General features: G+C 42.5%; 2 protein-coding genes across 3 annotated transcripts in view; one reads left to right on the top strand and one right to left on the bottom strand.

Moving 5' to 3' along the window:
• Positions 1-11032, top strand: part of ABHD12 (abhydrolase domain containing 12, lysophospholipase) — a 63491-nt gene extending 52459 nt beyond the window's left edge. For both annotated transcript variants that reach the window (XM_077335334.1, XM_077335343.1), the window contains exons 10-13: positions 296-378; positions 3811-3889; positions 6311-6438; positions 8408-11032. In XM_077335334.1, the coding sequence (XP_077191449.1) occupies positions 296-378; positions 3811-3889; positions 6311-6438; positions 8408-8450 (333 nt within the window). In that variant the 3' untranslated portion in view covers positions 8451-11032. The remainder of the gene's footprint in view (positions 1-295; positions 379-3810; positions 3890-6310; positions 6439-8407) is intronic.
• A 2058-nt stretch (positions 11033-13090) lies between these two features.
• Positions 13091-19586, bottom strand: part of PYGB (glycogen phosphorylase B) — a 46841-nt gene continuing 40345 nt past the window's right edge. Inside the window, exons 18-20 of the mRNA XM_077335319.1 lie at positions 19002-19136; positions 17990-18056; positions 13091-16667 (exon numbers count right to left, since the gene is read on the bottom strand). Coding sequence (XP_077191434.1) covers positions 16515-16667; positions 17990-18056; positions 19002-19136 — 355 coding nt within the window. The 3' untranslated portion in view covers positions 13091-16514. The remainder of the gene's footprint in view (positions 16668-17989; positions 18057-19001; positions 19137-19586) is intronic.

Genomic DNA, 19586 nt, shown 5'->3' with positions numbered 1-19586 from the left:
CACTGCAAAATTCCTTCATGGGATTTTCTGCAAGTGATCTGAGATTTGAATTGCTTTGTCTTTTATATACATGTTTTGCTATTTTGCCAACAAAGGTATTTGACTTGACTTATATCTCCGAAGTAGTCTGTGCAAAGCCAAGCCATGCAGAAATGCTGCTTGACAGTGCACGTTCCTTTGGAGTCATATGTGACAGCAACTTATTTTTCAATAATATTTATTTAGAAGTAGAGTATGACTATTTGTCCAGATGATTACACTAATTGCTCACATACCTGTAAATGTTTTTCTTCAGATATATAGATACTTCCCAGGATTTGATTGGTTTTTCCTAGACCCGATCACTTCTAGTGGAATTAAATTTGCAAATGATGAAAAGTAAGTAGACACACTCTCTTGAATCTCCTTCCCCCCCCCCGCCTCCGTTCTGTATATGTGACAGAAATGTGAATTACTAGAATTCATGCCCAGGAAGTGTACATACAGTGGGCTATTTGATTGTGCACCCTGGATTGCACTTGGGTTTTGGGATTTAGGATGTACAAAGAAGATAGGGCTGAGAAATCCAGAGAAAGTAAATATTTCTATCCTTTATTTTTGCCAAGAATGCTATAAAATCAGCAAAACTTCCAGATGGAGATGCACCTCCTCTCATGCTAATCTATACCATGTGACATTTTTGAGCCTGTGGAGAACTTTGGGTCTTTGAAGCTGGGTGGTGTGCACTGCTGCAAAATGGCTGCCACAGGAGACAAAGCCAAGCACACATACACAGAGAAGAAGGCTGGGGAATATGCACACAGAGGGTGCCGGGGGGGGGGGGGGGGAGACACTATATATGTGTGTGCGTGTGTGCATGTGTGCGCACACACACACACTGATAAGATGATGACCAGTCAGGGAGGATAAAACACACAGGGAGAAGACTGCCAGGGAGAGGGCTTGGGGAATAGGTGTCCTCTGGTTCTACAACTGATCGATGAGTCATGAGGAGGAAAAGGTCCTTTATCAGTCTTTGGCTCTGCCATCATGATGACCCTGCTCACTTTCCTAAAGCATATGACAGGTGCCCACTTTGGGGGACCCTACCATGTGATATGCAACCAAGAAATCAGAAGGATTTCTTGAGGAAAGACAGCTATGAATAAGCCAAAAAAGATCCATAAGTGTAAGGAAGTGTCCCTTTTGACCGAGATCAAGATAATACATACTATAGTGCTCCTCATTACAGCATATGGGCATGGAGGTTGTACAGTGAAGAAAGCTGACAGGAAAAAAGTTGATTCATTTGAATTGTGTTAGAGGAGGATTTTTACAAATGCCACAAGGTGCCCAAAAGACAAATAAGCAAGTTCTAAATTCAAATCAAGCCTAAACTCTCCCTGGAGGCTAAAATGACTAAACTGTGTTTGTAATTTGGTTACATTATGAGAAGACAAGAGTCAGTGGGAAACACAATCATGCTAGGGAAAATAGTACGCAGCAGGAAAACAGGGATTAACTCAGGCAAGGAAGCCATGGCATTCGGATTGCAAAGCCCGAGTAAGGCTGCTAATGATAGGATATTTTGGAGGTCATTAATTTGTAGGGTCACCATTAAGTCAGAAGTGACTGGATAGCACTCACACACCATGTGATGCAGCTATTCCTGCTTCTCCCTTCTTTCTGGATAAATGTGGTTAAATATTTTCTGTCTTGGGCATGACTTCAGTGACTTTTCCTATTTCTCACTGCATTATCTGACAAAAAATGTGTACTTATCAGTGAAAACTGTTTTTTTGGGCGGTGATGTTTTCTTTCTGGTACCTGTGGATGAGCATGTGCCAGATATTTCTAGAGTAAGACATAGCCCCCTTTGGTATTAGAAGAAGAAGAGTTGGTTCTTATATGCCGCTTTTCTCTACTGGGTGCTCGTGTTTCTTCTCACAGAGGGAACCTATTCTGTGCACTCTGCTTCATTTCAGCGGAGTTATGGGGTACTTCCTGCTTTCAACAGGAGAAAAGCCAAAAGAAAAGGCAAGGAGTGTGCTCCATTCTGCAGTTTAGAAATCATCATGGGGGAGCAAACTGCTGAAGAACATTCTGTATAGATGACATATGGTTAACCACGAGTATAATTCCTACCTGTAAAATTGCTTAGTTATGTTCAGGCGAACTCCCTCCTGCTTGTGCTGGGGAGCCAGCTATTACTTGCAGGTAAATTGCTTTTCTCAGCAACTTCCTTTATGAATCAGAGTCTGAGCATACCAGCCCATGTTGCTGCCAGAGGAAAACAAGGGGAAGGGTATTCCTCAGACCAGGTTGAAGATTACAGATTAGTCTCTCTTCCCACCCCCTTCCCAAGAGAGCACAGACCCTATTGGTGAATTGGGGACATATTCTCTGAATACATCTCCACTTCAGGGCAAACCTTCTGTGATAGCATGGTGAAATAGGATCAGTTAAATGAGCATTGTATGACCTGGTAACTGTAATGGCTAAATATTGGTGTAATTCTTTATTGATATGTGTTTTTTTTACTACAGAATAGGCAATGAGAACTCAGCCATATCAACATTTAAACACTTTTAAAGTTGCTTAATCAACTGATTTTACGAAGGCACTAGGCTTTATACCATTGGCTCTCCTGAAAGCAGTTTAAACATTATTTAATGTTGTTAGCCTATGTGACATTTCCTCTCCAGATCATTTTGTCTGGCACTGTCATTTAGCTACCAGAATAAATCTGTTAACTTATTCATTTCATATCCTCTAATTTAGTGGCATTAGCATGCTTCCTGTTTTATGTTGTTTTTATCATTTTGACTTCCCTTTAATTTTGGGTCTAGGTTTTTTTTGAAGGCTGATTAATTCTTCTTGCAAAATAGCCCTGCTGAACAATGAGCCTTCCAGCCTCTCAAGTTGCTCTGGGGATTACTCAGTGGTTATCCTGAGTCTTCACTAGATGTACTTTTGGAGGGGTTTCCTCATACTTCTCCTTTGACACGCTGCCACCAGCCGGCTAATTTTTAGAAATCTCCCCCAAGAAGCTGTTTTTAAACCCAGTTTTACACCACCAGAAGGAGTCCCAAACCAGCTACAAGCACCTTTCTCTCCTACAACAAACACCTTGTGACATGGGTGGGTCGGAGAAAGCTGTAATAGAACTACTCTAAGAGAACAGCTCTAAGAGAACTCTGACTAGGCCAAGCTGGCTGCATGTGGAGGAGTGGGGAATCAAATCCAGGTGTCTAGCTTAGAGGCCACCATTCATAAACACTACGCCAGTGCTGCTAGCTTCCCTTTTGTGTTTGTTTAAAGGCTCTGCCTAGTGCCCACGTCTCCTACTATTTAGCAAATAATTGCCTGCCTTCCCTTGGTATCCATTTTAGGAACCATGTCTGTGTGGCTTGGAGAGCAAATACCAGCATTTAAAATAGAAAATAGAAAAAATGTATTGAAAAATTCATAACATACTCTGCATCTTAGCAGATTGATCAGTGGATACAAAGTAAAGGTGCAAATGTGCGGTGCTCTGTCCTTGATCCCGATACCTGTCCTAGGACCTAATTGGTCCTATTTTAAGGCAGGCTTTTTAAACTTAAAAGTTACTATATTCTGAAAGCTCCTCAGTACATTGGAGTCTTCTCTAGGCTGTGGGCTGTTCTTTAGCCTCACATAGCTAAAGATAGGCTCTTTATCTGTGCTCTACTCATGATGAATGGAGAAAGGAAGCACATCATATGGCTCATTCTCATTGCAAGCATTTTGTCAATCCTGTTAGCAGTTCTCAGTCAATAACACGAACACTTGCTTTGGTTTCTTTGACAGTGTGAAGCATATTTCATGCTCTCTCCTTATTCTTCATGCTGAAGATGATCCAGTTGTGCCGTTTCATCTTGGAAAGAAGGTACTTCTGCCTAAGTTCCTCATTTCTCCCAACATGAGTGGGCTACAAAAGGATTCATTGTATTTATATTTTTATTAAGATTTAGATTTTTATACTGACCCTCTCAGATTGGCCATCTTGGGGCAGTGTACAGCAAGTAAAACATTGGTTATAGTAAAATTTTTAAATATAACAAAGTTAAAATACCCAGTCTTATCCCCAACGATGTTCCATTCTGGTCTGTTAATGACATGCAAGTCAGGAGATGGTGTAGGGGAGGAGCAGAAGGCCAAATCCACTATCAGTACTTCCACTGGCCTCCACTGTACCACTGATGGAAGAGCTCAGTCATGCAGGCCCTGTAGAATATAATAAGTTTTGCAGGGCCCTGATCTCTTCTGGAAGCTCATTCCCTAAGTCCTTGGGGCCAGGGACCCTCACCTGGTTGGTATGGGTGAGTGCAAAGCTCTCCGGGGGGGGGGGGGGGAGGCACAGAAAGATGGTCCCTTAGGTGCACAGGGCCTTGAAGGTGAGTACCAAAACCTGGAACCTGATCCAGAATTTGAATGGAAGTCAGTGCAGCTGCTGCAAGATGTCTTATGTAGGGATAGAGCTGCATGAAAATAAGAAACTGAGGGCCAAATTATACATAATCATGGACTTAACCAAGCCCTGATGCTTGCTGCTCATAGGATGAAGCTTCTAAAGGAACAATTCGGTGCAACTCCCTTCATCATGCTTGCTTTAGGATGCTTTGGGCTGATCCTGCATTGAGCAGGGGGTTGGACTAGATGGCCTCTATGTCCCCTTCCAACTCTATGATTCTGTGATTTAAAGCAGTAGAAGAGCAGCAGGCAAGAAAAATCCTAAATACCCAATTTCTCTCTTCACCCTGTTCTCTGAAAATGGCTCCTTTTTCAAGCATTCTGTTTCCTTGCAAGTTTTATTTACACCTTCTTGCATGTAGGAGAAAATGTTTAGCATTAGGTCAGGGACAGCACGATGGACAGGGTCTGGCTTTAATCAGTTTTCTCCTCTTTGTCTTTGGTTTCTGTTACCTCTCACCAGGATTTGACGTATAATTAAATGGCCCTGAAGCTTCTCTTACCACCTGTCCTCTTACTGTTATAAGCATATGGGACTTCTGTACCAGTACAGAGTTAATGAAAATATGAAGCTTCATGTATATTTACTCTAAATGTACTGTATTTACCCATTTTTACCATGTGCATCTAGAGCAACTGCTGCCTAGTTTTATATTAGGAATTTGTTAAACATACCATGGTGATGGAGGCTGCTGCCCTGATACAGAGGGATGGAGGCAGAAAGCTTGCAAGGATGGTTCAGAATGACCTGATGATTTACTTAGTGACTGCAAAATAGAATTCTGAACAAAACTGAGAAACCCGGAGAAGAACACTTCAGCCTTTCAGTCTTTCAGGTCATTCATTGGGAGACCTCATGGTTGCAGGAACAGACTAGAATGGGAGATTACTGAGTTACGAGTTATTACAACTTCTCAGAACAATTAAACCCCCAGGACTTAACAGAGACATTGGTCTCTTATCTCAGTTCATATGCTAACATCATTTAGTTGTCATGTGTCTGTAAACTCCTTTATTACCCTGTATGCTAATTTCCTGCTGTTTGCAGGTCTTACCAATTATCTTCATCCAATCTTAGTCATATTTACTACTTAGTTACGTATGCATCTTAACTTTAATTGGCCTACCAGGCAACATCTTCCTCATTCACTATATGTATAGGCCAGTGACTTCTATTTCAGTCTATCTAAAGAAGCATGCACACTGGGTTAGTCTACAATGAACCTTGCCGCCATTCTTGTCTTAATTAATTTTGTTAAGGATTGGTTTCGGTGGGGTACCATGTTTTTATTGTATTGGTCTTAGGGGATTGGTTTTATGTGACCCGCCTCGAGCCTCCGGGGGGGGCGGGCAGGATAATAATAATAATAATAATAATAATAATAATAATAATAATAATAATAATAATAATAATAATAATACCCAGAACAAAACAAAACACTGTTGGTCTTCAGGGGCCATTGGACTCAAACTGTGTTCTACTGCTTCAGACCAGCATTGCTACACACCCAAAAGACTTCTAAACTGATCATAATTATCTCTTTGTAGAGAGCTTAACATTAGCATGGATCAGGAAAAAGGAACAGCCTCTCAGGCATTTGTAATTAGCAAGGATGAGATGTGATGGGCTTTTCCCCTGAGAGAACAGTGAGGGTTGCAAGACTCACCCATCCAAGCAGCCTATATTACAAAGAGTTGTATACGCAGATCATGCTTAAGGGTAGTTTTATATATGTTCATTTTAACATATGGGTTTTTTATTCTGACAATAACCAGATGTCATTTCTGTAGCTCTCTATTTCATTGGCTTACACTTGCTTTTTGTCTCTTTTTATAGCTCTACAACATTGCTGCCCCATCTCGGAGTTTCCGTGATCACAAAGTGCAGTTCATTCCATTTCATACAGACCTAGGCTACAGGCATAAATATATCTACAAGAGCCCAGAACTACCTCGAATATTACGGTAATTAAAAGTTTTTTTTAAAAGTGGAATTCTCAGAATCACACCTTAAAGTCTGAACATTCATAGAGGACTAGAAAGACTAGAGCTCATATTGCATTTAGAGATGGGGCAGAGTTCTGTTTCCACTAGAGTTTCAGTTGGAACCACAATGTTGGATAGGAAGGATGTGCTTTCTGGCAGGTTCTATCAAAGACAGGGAGCTGCAAGGAAGGGGATGTGTGCTTGCCTTCTCCTTTGCTGCCTTGGAATATGTACAATAACCCATTTTATCCAAAATAGCCAGTCTTTATGAATAATTATAAATCAGTATAAAAACTCATTTTTAAAAAATGCCATATAAAAGAATAATCCTAAACGTAGCCTCTTGATGGCGTGGTTAATCGGGAGGTGCTGCTGGGAACCCATCAGAAACCTCTCTGCTTCCATGATTCTTGCCCACCTGTTGCTCCTGGTTGCAGCTGGGACAGCAGTTGGAGAGAAGGAAGGCAGCCACAGCAGGCCCTGTTCATTTTCTCAGCCACTGCTCCTCCTGCTGGGGAAAGGAGACAGAAGCAGATTATTTGGAGGGATTAAGGATTGTACTGAAGATGAAACTCAAATACTTTGGTCACCTTATGAGAAGGAAGGACTCCCTGGAGAAGTGCCTAAGGCTGGGAGCGATTGAGGGAAAAAGAAGAAGGGGACGACAGAAAATGAGGTGGCTGGATAGTCACTGAAGCAGTAGGTGCAAACTTAAATGGACTCCGGGGAATGGTAGAGGACAGGAAGGCCTGGAGGATCATTGTCCATGGGGTCGCGATGGGTTGGACACGACTTCGCACCTAACAACAACAACAAGAAGGATTGTACAGAGTCTTAAAACTCAGGACAAAACTGTTTTGCAATGCCCTAAAATAATAATATCTGGCAGGATTAGTTCAAAGCACTGTATATGCATGATCTTGGTAATCCTGCCAGATAGTACTGATAATCCTGCCAGATAGTCTTTGGTTTGCCAGAATCCTCTTAGGTTGGACTGGACTCCTCATACTTTTAATGGTTACACTATGTCAGCTCTCCTCAAAATAAGAATTGCTCTTTATAAGGGTTGACAAGAGTCTTAAGCAGAATGGACTTTAGAGAATGCCAGAGACTTAATTCATCTACTGGTTAACTAGCATCTGTTTTGGTAATGTTAAATCTCAGGTACCATTAAGTATGTTAAAGAGTATAAAGGTTTTTCCTTCATTTATCAGTAGGAAAAAAGGAATTGTCTAGTTTAGCGATCTCCAACCCGTGGGCCGCGGACCACATGTGGTCCGTCGACTAATTGGAGGTGGGCCGCGAAGGACGCCTTCTCCCCCCCTCCCCCGGTCCTTTACTTCATCAACGATCCGGCAGGCGCACATGTGCAGGCTCAGAGCTCCATGCCTGCGCTCTCTGGCATGCTGACAGCTGTGCTTCCGTCCCCCGCCCCAGCCACCCCGCCTCCCTGAGCAGAAGCGCCGTCTCGGCTTCCCCGCCCCCCTGGAGTCCCAGCACTTAGGAGTGCTCACTTGATTGCCAACGGCAATCCCCCCCCCCCCACCGGGCCTCAGTAAAATTGTCAAGCGTTGAGTGGTCCCCAGTGATAAAAAGGTTGGGGACCACTGGTCTAGTTTATAATTGTTCCATCTTTTTAATAAGAAATAACAGCTCACCCAAAGTAATCTAGTAATCTTGCTGAGAGCATGGGGATTTGAACCCAGATCTTGCCAGTCCAAATTCATTACCACAGACCACACTAACTTATTGTGGACCTATCAGAGAATGTGGGAAATGAGAGAACTCAAGTATAAAGATGCTAATTGATGCTGGTGTCTGAAAATGCAGGGCACAAAAGATAAAGTGAGAAGACATTGGATGAAGCTAAAGGACCAAAACATTGGGCTCTCTAAAAACTGCTGAGATTTGCTCTCTCTCTCTCTTTTTTTGTTTGTTTGTTTCTTAGGGAATTCCTGGGGAAAATTGAACATGAGCATCATCGTCACTGAAGAGATACCTGCATGGTAGAGTTAAAATTGTGTCACTTAAAAAAATGCCATTTAAAAAAATCCAGGTGTGGGAGAAGTCCCAGATTATTGCTTCAGTCCCAATGCATACCCTTGGATACCCAGCCCTTGGAATAGTAGATACGAAGAGAAAGAGAGTTTAGCTAGCTTTTGTCTTTTTTGTTTGTTTGTTTTTCCTTTAAAGAGTAAGGACAAGACAACCAAATGCTTCAGAATAATTCGAACACAAAAAAGACTCGGCAAAATCAGTGAAAGTTGTGAACTTTCCTACAAAGGGGTGTGGTACTGTGCATTTCTTTAGAAGAAGAAACTTTCTAGAAACCTCCTACAAGAATAGAACTCTTAATCTTTCAGTGGTGCATCTGTTGTACCTGCACTACAGGCTCTTTCAGTAGAATTTAGTTCTATGAGTTTTTTGTTTGCTTGTTGTGGAAGCATTGGATTGGAGAATTCCTGACAATGACAGGTAGTACTGGTTCTTAAATAGGCTTGAGAAATATTTGCAATTAGGAGAGTAGGAAGAAAACATTTCAAAATGAAATGGATGTTTAAATGAGGCAAATATTTAAAAGGGATAATTTGTAATAAAGTGTCCCTTTCTCCACGGGCTTGGTTTCAGGTTTCAAAATGATTTCCCCAATATTGCTCATAAACATCTTAATTATACCTCAGAAGCAGACACATCCTTGTGGAGGTTGTTTTTCCTCATTTCTGAACAGTCTTTGTTAGATATACAGGCCTCAAGTGATGTAAAATGTGTTGACTGCGAATTACAAGTCAATTATTTTGAAGGACAGTTTCCTTTGTTTTGCTTCTTGCAAAGAGAAGGGTAGACTAAGAGAATTAATTTTTCCACTGTGGTGAAGATGTCTTCCAGTCTCCTCTAATCAGAGACACACATAAGCACTTTGGAAGTGAATAAATTGATATCCAACCTTAGTAATCAAGGGGTGTTTTGCCCACAAACACACGTACAATTTGCTAAAAAATCCTCAGGTGCATTAGACGTGATCAGAAGTTTTTGGCTATACTAAATTCAATAGATTCAACATAAAAACTGATACCACTGAACTTCAGATGTTTTGGTTTCCTCCTTTAATACTTTCTGAATAGTGCAAATACCAGCAAAGGAAAAAAAATATACGAAACCCTAAATTGTATCCAAATCACCCAAAGGTATTGTAAGCTAAACACTTTTTACTAACAAAGCCTTAACACTATTTTATTTCAGCTTCACAGTTGAACACTGGCTTTGTTTTTATCTTATATATTGTATAAGAACTAAAGATATATGAAGATTCCTGACCAGCCTTGAATGTTTTCCTCCATTGGCATAAGTCAGGCACAAAGAAAGCCATCTTTGCTTTCTTTAGTTTAGAAAGCCATCTTTGCTGTCCTCTGAGTTAGCAGCCAACTAATAGAACTACTGATCAATACTCCATCTACTTTCCTTGTTCCCAACCTTTAATTTGCCTTGGCCAGGCTTCTCCCATACCTCACAAGATTGATCATGGGTCAGTATCTTTGGGACTGCTGGAGACTATTTTTGGCAATTATGATGAAATGGCAACCTTTGTGACAAGAGTTTCCGGGCACTAGGCAGGTGGTGTTATTACTTAAGCAATATCTGTAACTTGTAGCTTGTCCAAAGCATTATGTTTACTGATTATTTTTAAAAATAAAAATACATATGCCCATATAAATTGGAAAGAGCTAGATCATTAAATGAAGTGTGGAGGTAGGTGAAGACAATACAAGGCTAGTCCTTGATTCGTCCACCATGTGGCTTTCAGGTTGCCATGGATCTGCTATCCTCCTCTCTGCTGCAGTTCCCACAAAGCCAGGCAATATCCTTCCAGTGCTGCTTTCAGGATTCTGCAGCCGTGGCATGGCAAGACGGAGGCATTGTGAGTAAGAGTGAGTGATATTAATGAATCGCAGCCATTGTAGCTGTTGGCTTTCATTAGCCCCAGATTCACTGTGGAATTGGCCCTGAAGCGTGCTGTTCCCCAAATGTACAATATCAAGCATCGTAGTCTTAGACACTTGTGTACAGAAGTGAATTCTCCAGCTTTAAGTAGCTGGAGGGTGCTGTTTGCTAATAATACAGAATACTCTGTTTCGCATGCATCAAAGTCTTTCCTTACAGATTTGTCGTAATTGCAAAGCAGACAGTAGCTTGTTCTTCGCCTTGGGGTTTCCTGCTGTAGTGAAGTCAACTAAGATTTTAATTCATGATAACCTCTGAGCTGATTGTGCCACTTAAAATTCTGTCTCCTCCCTCCCCCCCCCCCTTGTGCTTGTTTACTACATTGACAAGGACAGAAATTCTTGACTATTTGCTGAAACAGTTGGTACATTCCGTATTAATGCTGCTACTGCTGTGATAAAACTACAAACTGATGTGGAAATGTTAACTTCTCCTATACAAAAAGAAAAAGATTCCAAAGCATGCACCAGTGTTGTTTATTCCAACACACTCCAATTATTAAGTCAGTAACATGCATTGAAATGGAAATGTTTAATTAAAAGTGTGTAGTTTTATTAAAACAAATGACTTCTGACTTTCTGCTGACTTTTTTGCGTGTGAAGTTTTATGGGCTATAGGCAGGCCTCAAAAGTTCTTATCTGAAGCGTTGGTGGGCCTGTTGTGACTTGCTTTGGAGAAGTGTGGGCATAAGTCACAAGCACCAAGCACCAAGCCACTGGGCAAGAGAAATCTTCTTTACAAACAAGACTCTTCAATTCATCACCAGCCCAAGCCAGATGACTGTGTGACAGATTCAGCACATTGCCTCGGGGTTTGCAGTTTTTTCCTTTACAAAGTAGTACCTTGTACTGGGGGCCTCTTGTGGCGCAGAGTGGTAAGCGGCAGAAATGTTGTCTGAAGCTGTCTGTCCATCAGATTGGGAGTTCAATCCCAGCAGCCGGCTCAAGGTTGACTCAGCCTTCCATCCTTCCGAGGTCGGTAAAATGAGGACCCACCTTGCTGGGGGGTAAATGGTAATGACTGGGGAAGGCACTGGCAAACCAACCCCGTATTGAGTCTGCCATGAAAACGCTGGAGGGCGTCACCCCAAGGGTCAGACATGACTCGGTGCTTGCACAGGGGATACCTTTACCTTGTACTGGAGACCAAAATAGTTTTTACAGATTGGGGAGTAGGCAGGGGTTTGGATCCATGTGAACATTTCCACAAGCACAAGTATCTCTGGACATAGAGTGACTTACTTGCCTCAAAAGGGCTCCTGGCATCTTGTTCTTGGGTGACAGGAGATCATAGAATCATAGACTTGGAAGGAGCCATACAGGTATCTGGTCCCACCACTGCTCAATGCAGGAACAGCCTAAAGTATCCTTGATAAGTATCTGCTGCTTAGAAACTGCCAGTGAGGGGGAGCTCACCACCTCCTTAGGGAGCCAATTCCACTGCTGAAGAATTGAATGTGAAAATTCTTTTCCTGAGATCTAGCCAGTTCCTGAGCCAGATTTCAGGGGATTAGTGTGGGCTGCTGTGTGAGGTGGAGAGATGTCTAAAAGCTACAGCTGAAGCTGGATCCCCATAGGAACATAAGAACCCTGCTGGACGAGACCAGTAGTCTGCCTGGTCCAGGATTTTGTCTCACACAGTGGCTAGCCAGTTCCTCTTGAGTGCCAGGAATTTAGGCCATCTCCTGATGTCACCTTCTGGCAATGGAACTCAAGAGGTTGACTGCATGGAGGTTCCCCATAGTCACTATGGCTCGTAGCTACTGCTAGACCTATGTTCCATGAATATGTCCAATTTCCTTTAGTCTGTGGCCAACATTCCATCCTCTGGTAGTGAATTCCACATTTTAATCACTCTCTGTGTAAAGTGGTAGTTGGGGCTGTCCCTGACCTTGTGCCAGTAACTCTGGATGGCATCTTCAGAGGGAGGAGACGGCAAGGTGGGAATCTCTTCATGCCGAAGTGTGGAGTGTGCCCAGCAACTGTCTACACACTGGGCACACTCTGCACTTCAGCATGAAGAGATTCCCGCCTTGTTGTCTCTTACCTCTGAAGGCGCCATCCAGAGTGATTAAAATGTGGAATTCACTGTCTTGCCATGCCGGCCAGAGTTATTGATGAAATGTCAGGGACTAAAACTACCAGGCCACAGTCCGGAATACTCACAAGAGCCAGTTGACACTGGCTATGAAAGCCTTGGACACGTCATTAAAGAAATATTGCCTTCCTCTATGCATAATGTCCTTTTCGGGAGGTGGTTGTGAATTTCCTGCGTGGACCAGATGATCCCTATTGTCACTTCCATGTGTTCCCTGCAAGTCCACTGTAACATTCATTGCTCTGCCACTGATGGGGCAAGGTTATTTTGAAAGCCAGTAAATGACCACAAACCCAGCCTATGGCTTGGATGTCTTCAAAGCAGAAACTTGGCAGGAATGGGTCTGGTTAGTGCCTGGCTTAGATGTTCTAGGAACCTCAAGTACACCACTCTCAGTTCAATAAATAAGTTTGGCTGTAAATGTGGCGAAGGTTAAACAGAATGTCTGAGAACTGAATTTGCATGGCATCACAGAACAGTCAACTCTACAATTCCACAGACAGCACAGAGTAATGAAGAGAGAGTCTCATGGGAATATGTGCAATTTGCTTTAATGTTGAAAGCACTCAAGAACAACAGGGATATTATAAACACATACAGTCTAAGTCCAACAATGCTATGAAAATGACAAAACACATATTTTGCAAGCATTTAAGCATTCTGGTAAATCAAATTCAGCAAATCACCAGTTCTCCTGTTTAAGCTTAACTATAGGCAACTTCTTGGCTGAAGAGATGCCATCTTTGTAGGGAGTGGCTCACAGTGCTAAACTGCCAACAATAAAATCTCAACAAGACAATGATCAGCCAAGGTGCAGTGCAAAAAAACAGAAAACCCCAGATCACTGGACTGTTGGCATGCATATTACTGTTTATGCTTAACAGTGATTGTGTGCCTTCAGTGGAAGAAAGTGATGTAATTCCAGGCGGTTTAAAACACAAACAGAACCCTCACTTTTCTCTCGTCATTCATTCTCTCAACAACTGAGAAAGGATATTGAATGTCATTCTGGAGTTTTTTAGTTGGCAGCAAGACCAGATGGATACCAAACAATGGAACGGATGATAGGCTTAAAAAATGAAGAATTGGTTTAACAGCTTTAGTTCTAATGTGCAAAGCGGTTTCCTGGAAAGTCCTTGTTGGTTGTTGTTGGTCAAATGAATCAAAACCATGTGGCATGAGTCTCTCCCTCCCCCAAACTTTGTGCTGCAGTACCTTCACACCACTTCTGTACCTGCACAGACTCCTAGTCACTTAAGTGCGGGGGGGGGGGGGGGGCAAAGGAATGTAAACAGAACTGCTCATGGAAGATAATAGAGAAGGCCTGGAGAGCCAAGCTAGTTAGGTGCACATTGAGTCAGTTATGAGATCAGGATGATTGATGGAGTGCAACTAATCGGGGCAAGAGGTGATGGATCTTACCTGGGAAAAACAATATTTAGCTCTGCAGTGATTGTAGATTATTTTTTAAGAACAATAATGGAATCCTCTGCAGGACACAGCAGTGGTTTCAGAAATGACTAGCCCTTGTCTCAAAACCTCTATTGGGCATGTTTACACATGCTTATTTTTCACTCAATGACTCCAACATCAAATGATCTACATGTGCAAATGGCCCATGACAACCATTACACTTCAGATAGATCTTTCATGAACATCGATATTTCACTGGAGTCACTTCATGCTTTCAGCTGCCAGCAAACTATAGAAAACAAGAACTGAAGCAATGGTTGTGCACGAGCCAACCTGTTTCTAGGTGTTTACATGGAAAGGCAGGCATTAGAAGGGACCCAGTAGGGCACTTGGTCCTAACTCCTGTGATATGATTTCCTATATCTGAAGTATCTTGGTCCACTTTGTTTAGAGACCAGAAACTCTGAGCCGAAGGTCACCACTGAATGTCCAAATTGTCCTGTTGCTTTAACTAACTGACGTAGCTTATAGAGAGCTCCTCGCCTCACTGCCAACAGCTCCACTCCCTGTCAGATGTGCAGATATTTCCCTCCCCTCTTGATGACACTCACGGAACAATGACAGTGGGAGCTATGTCAGAAGGCTTTAAAAAATGCTAGTTTGGGTTTGTGATAAGAATCTTTTTCTCTATTCAACATATTTTAATTGACTGATTTCATAGGAGTACAGGCATAAATTGGATTCCCATGGAATCCTCACAGTCACCTGTGTGTACAAGAACTTCCTGCTAATCAGGTGGTTGCTGATATTGACTGTGCCTATAATACGAAAAAGGAAGAAAGGTTCAAAACATATACAGAGAAAAACAGAACCTTTCCAAGGCAATTGGTACAATAAATTTTATATATCAATAATTTTTTAAGGACCAACCAAATTTAGGAATCAACCACTGAAGAAAAATTGTGAAAACTGAGTATATCTAGAAACCGTTTTGGTTGGTCCTTAAAAAATTAATAATATCGACTGTGCCAACAACCTGCTCAAAATGTACATGATTGCAACCCATTAGTACAGGTACAGAGTTGCCACCTGGTGGCATTTGTGTAAACAGAAATGGGAAAAGGGGGGTCATTCTTCATTTTGAGTTTTTCAATATTTCTTCACACTAATACTAGCCAAGTATAATTCATGAAAATTGAAAAAGCAAATTTAGTATTTTTGTAATAAACTCTCTGGTTCTGGAGCTTGCTTGGGTTATACATTCATGTGACCTGATATTTTACATTAAAGTGCAAATTGCATTGTCAGTCTAGGTCCAAATGGGAAAAATCTCCCCCCAATTGTAAATTTTGCTTAAACTGTTACACACCAACATGTCAGTCCTCTGCTCACTTACTAGCTCACACTAGAGAGCAAATCTAGACAAAATAAAGATTTCTGAATATTTACCTGAAATGTAACACTCCAAAGGTCTTGAACAGCGGGTGCTGTCTTCGTTCATTAAGGTAGGAATGTGGCATCTACTGAAGCATGAAGGATTGGAAATGAAGATATGACTGCTACAAGATGGGTCTTCTAGCTACAGCAGAAATGAAGCTGCAATGAACATCCTTTAATGCTTTGGGAGGGCTGTTGTAACTGCCAAGTTAAATGCAGCCCCATCCCGCAAGCTTAGCAGCTTCCTCAATGAATATCCTGTCTTTGCCTCTTGAATCAAACACATGGCAGATCACACAATACACTTAATGGGTCACAAATTGTGTAGACCTGGTCCTAACACCACAAGTGGTCCCTAATACCGGTCCCTAATACCACAAGAATCTCATGGCCAGCTCTTTCCATACCTTTATTACTATATTTCAAAGTTCTTGGAAAATAATTAATTACGGCGCATGCAGATCGCTTGGTGAAAAGGAAATGGTTAATGAGAGCCACTAGCAGTCATCAAGGGTTTATGACAGACAGACCAGAAATCTCTTTATGACAAGGAACTGGGGAAATGCACTTCTCAGGGGTCACAGAAGGGCTCCAGCTAGCCCTTGTTTAGCCTTCCCTTAGAGGGCAGCACCTGTTTATTCAGAGGAAATCATTCATTCAGCCCACCACAGCTCAGAAGCCCACTTGCCAAATAAAGCTAGGCATCCCCTTTGTCACTAAGCAGAAGGCCTTGCTGCAAACGTAAGAGTCTGAAAATTCAGGTGCCACCTTGACATACACTACATGCAAATAAACTGCATTGGTTAAATATGTGCATTAACAGAGAGAATGACCCCATCCTCTTTTGCCTTTCTTGTGCTCCTTGCTCCCCTCCAAATCATCAGCTGGACTCAACTCCCCCGCCCTCAATTTCTTCTGCTATCAGGACCACCACCCTCAGCCACAGCACCAGTCATCTCCATTTCAAGTAACCACCATGCCTTTAAAAATATGAGACTATCAACGGGTGGTAAAATGCACGCTGAATTCATCTGAGGAAAATTGGTTGGGAAGCAGGAGTGCCTCAGGGGCAAGGCGACCGGGGGTTCCGCGTGCCCCTCTGTAGCGGGCTACTCCCTGGGGATGTTGGGAGGGGGGATCTTCACAGCAGATGGCTCCACTCCCCAGATTTCTCTGGCATACTCCGTGATTGTCCTGTCGCTGGAAAACTTGCCAGAGCACGCAATGTTCTTGATCACCTTTTTAGTCCACTCTCTGGGATTCTAGGAAGAAAACATGCAGCTTGTTGAAAATGCTGGTATTTTGAGACTTCAGTAGAAAGGTTATTGGAATACGCAGAAAAGACATGTGTTGCAGTTCCACGACACACTCGCGTGACACAACAACTGGAGCCCAGCCTAGAGTTATGCACATGACTTCTACTGAACACTGTACTGGAGGGGGGGGGGGGCTGCCACCTGGAACAAACTTAATGGGCAATTAATTTTGACACAGACATAGGACTCTAGGATGGCCCTCACTCCCTGCAGCATTTCCCTTGTAAAAGTGAATGGCTGCTATTTTGATGGGGAAAAATGAAGACTGAAGATAGTGTGTGGCAGTGGGACCACAACATGTCTTCATCCCTTAACAGTTAGTGGCCTGCCCTTTATGGACAAGGAGTTAGGAGCAGGGGACGTGGCACCGTGTGCAGACAGATGTAGTGCTTGACCTCTGGCATCATGACACTATAAAGCCCCTCCCACCTGGGGATCCCTGCAACATATATTCCCTTTCCCTCACAATGACATCGTGTTTCTTACTGTATTCCAAGGGAGAGATCAAGCTTTCCTCCTCCATCATCCACATTTTTCAGTAGTGACATTTACTTTGAAAACTCAGTCACTGAGCTGGGCTGTGTGGGGCTACATAAGCGTATATCTAGGTTGTCTGACTTAGACAAAGCTGGAGCTAAAGCAGTTCTGCAGGGCCTGCTAAAAGGAGCTCTTCCGCCAGGCATTTGGTGGAGACCAGGCTTAACCAGCAACATCTGAAGGGCCCCTGCTCCCCACCTCCCTCCCAGAACTCCATCAATGCGCTCTGGACCTGTTCATTGTTTGCACTGTTGCACTGTTACAATTATCAGTTATTGGTATTATTGTTCGGTTATTTATATGTTATGGACTGTTTCATGTATTGTTTATATGTTTTAATGTAAACTGCCCTTAGCCTCCAGGGAGGGCAGTATATAAATATAATCAATCAATCAATAAAATTAACCGCTTTGAGAGTTGGCTAGCTAGCTAGTGTTTCCTTTACTTGTACAAACCTTAGGAGATGCTCAGGGTAGGCCTTACTCCTTGTCGTGCGCTTGAGGCACAGAGAAGAGTGCTTCTATTCCTGCAGTGACATCAGTAGCCCATTAAGGAGGGAGGAAGACACAACAGCCACTCTCCTTTATGGACAGACCTGCCTTTAAATTTCCAAACACAGAGTGATTTCCACACCAGCATGCTACAGAACCGGAAGCTTAGTTGAGTCCTCCATCTGCTTAACAAAGAAGCCCCTTTGCTTATCAGCTAGCAAATAATAAATTAAGTCTTACCATGAACAATTGGTCCACTTGTCCTTGACATTTGATATAGGCTTCATAATCAGCAAACACCTTAAACCTGAAACAAAGGTAAGTGACAAAAAAGTGGGCTCAAAGCTAGTTTTTCTGAGCTTGAGCCACTTAGAAGCACAAAGGAGAGTGGTAAATGACAGGCATGGGGGTGTTTCAATCGGTGCAAGCTTCAAAGCCTTGGATATTTCACTACAAGTTCTAGCTCTACTCTGGGTACCACCGCTTTCAGAAATAAAGCTTATGGTGGTATAGAACAGGGTCTTTGCTTTGGTAGCACCCTCTTTGTGGAATTCTCTGCCCAGTTAGGCTTGACTTCAAAGAAGCTTTAGGAACTTGGTTTCTGTTCAGGAGGGCTTTTGGCTGAGAAATACTGCTGAAGGGGTTCATTTCTGCAGTTTTTGTCAGCATTTAATATAGTTGAAGACGATGTTATATGCTTTTAATGTGGTCGATGGCGGTTTTGGAAGTCTCTTGTATTGACTCAGCCTCAGGCCTGTTTGTTTTTTTAACACCCTAAACATCTCTTGCCTTAAAAACCATATGGGTTGCCACGTCAGCTATGTCTTGATAGCAAACAACAACAACAAAACCTCCAGCATGAAGAAAAGGCATATGTCTAAAAGCACACAGTTGATAAATACCAGGATATGTCGGTGAACACAGACTCCCTGGTACAAATCCAGGGCTGCTGCAGAGTAGCCCATACATCCCTTAGAGAAGACTTAGACAAAGACTGCAAGAGGATTTGCTCTAGAGTTTTCCCAAAAAAACATTTTATTTCATGGGATTTTTATTTCTGGGCTGATACATCATCAGCTGATACGTCTATTTCTAGCACTCTTCGTACTCTCTGTTCTGTTTCTGAGCCAGAAAAAAAGGAAATATGCCGGGAGAGGGGAGGGGAGGGGGAGAGTAGCTCAAAATGTTTGTCAGTACTCAGAAGTAGCTTTTGTTAAAGGAAATGCTGATGGTCTCAAAGGCGGGCTCTCACCTGTCATGGTACATCAGCATGTTGATAACATCTTGGAAGCAGCCTGGGTCATTTGGTGAGAAGAAACCGTTACTAATTTGATCAATAACTTGTCTGAGCTCTGGGATCCTGTCATAGTATTCCTTGGCATTGTACCTGCAGGAGAAAAAACAAAAGGGCTCTTTCAATCACCCCTGCATCTCTGGGAGGAGCACCAATTGCTGTGCCCAAATGGCGGACTGATGGCTCCACGGGAGGCTTTAAAGATGACCCAAAAGACAAGCAGAAGAGCGTGGAGTAAGACTAATTCCGAGTAAAATGGAATGCTAAAATTATTTTTTCCCATTTGTACAATCCATTTTTCTTTCAACAGGATAAGCTTTCTCTGTCCAGAACCTGTGAAAAGATTCCTCAGGAGTATATGTTGAAATATATAAATATACACCCACAATTTTACAAGGCATAAGTAGAAGAAGAGTTGGTTCTTATATGCCACTTTTCTTTACCCAAAGGAGTCTCAAAGTGACTTACATTCGCCTTCCCATTCCTCTCCCCACAACAGACACCCTGTGGGGTGGGTGAGGCTGAGAGAGCCCCAATATCACT

This window comes from Paroedura picta, chromosome 1 (assembly GCF_049243985.1).
Source record: "Paroedura picta isolate Pp20150507F chromosome 1, Ppicta_v3.0, whole genome shotgun sequence".
Taxonomy (NCBI): domain Eukaryota; kingdom Metazoa; phylum Chordata; class Lepidosauria; order Squamata; family Gekkonidae; genus Paroedura; species Paroedura picta.
The sequence above is the reverse complement of the archived record's forward strand: the minus strand, read 5'-3'. Positions and strand labels throughout refer to the sequence as shown.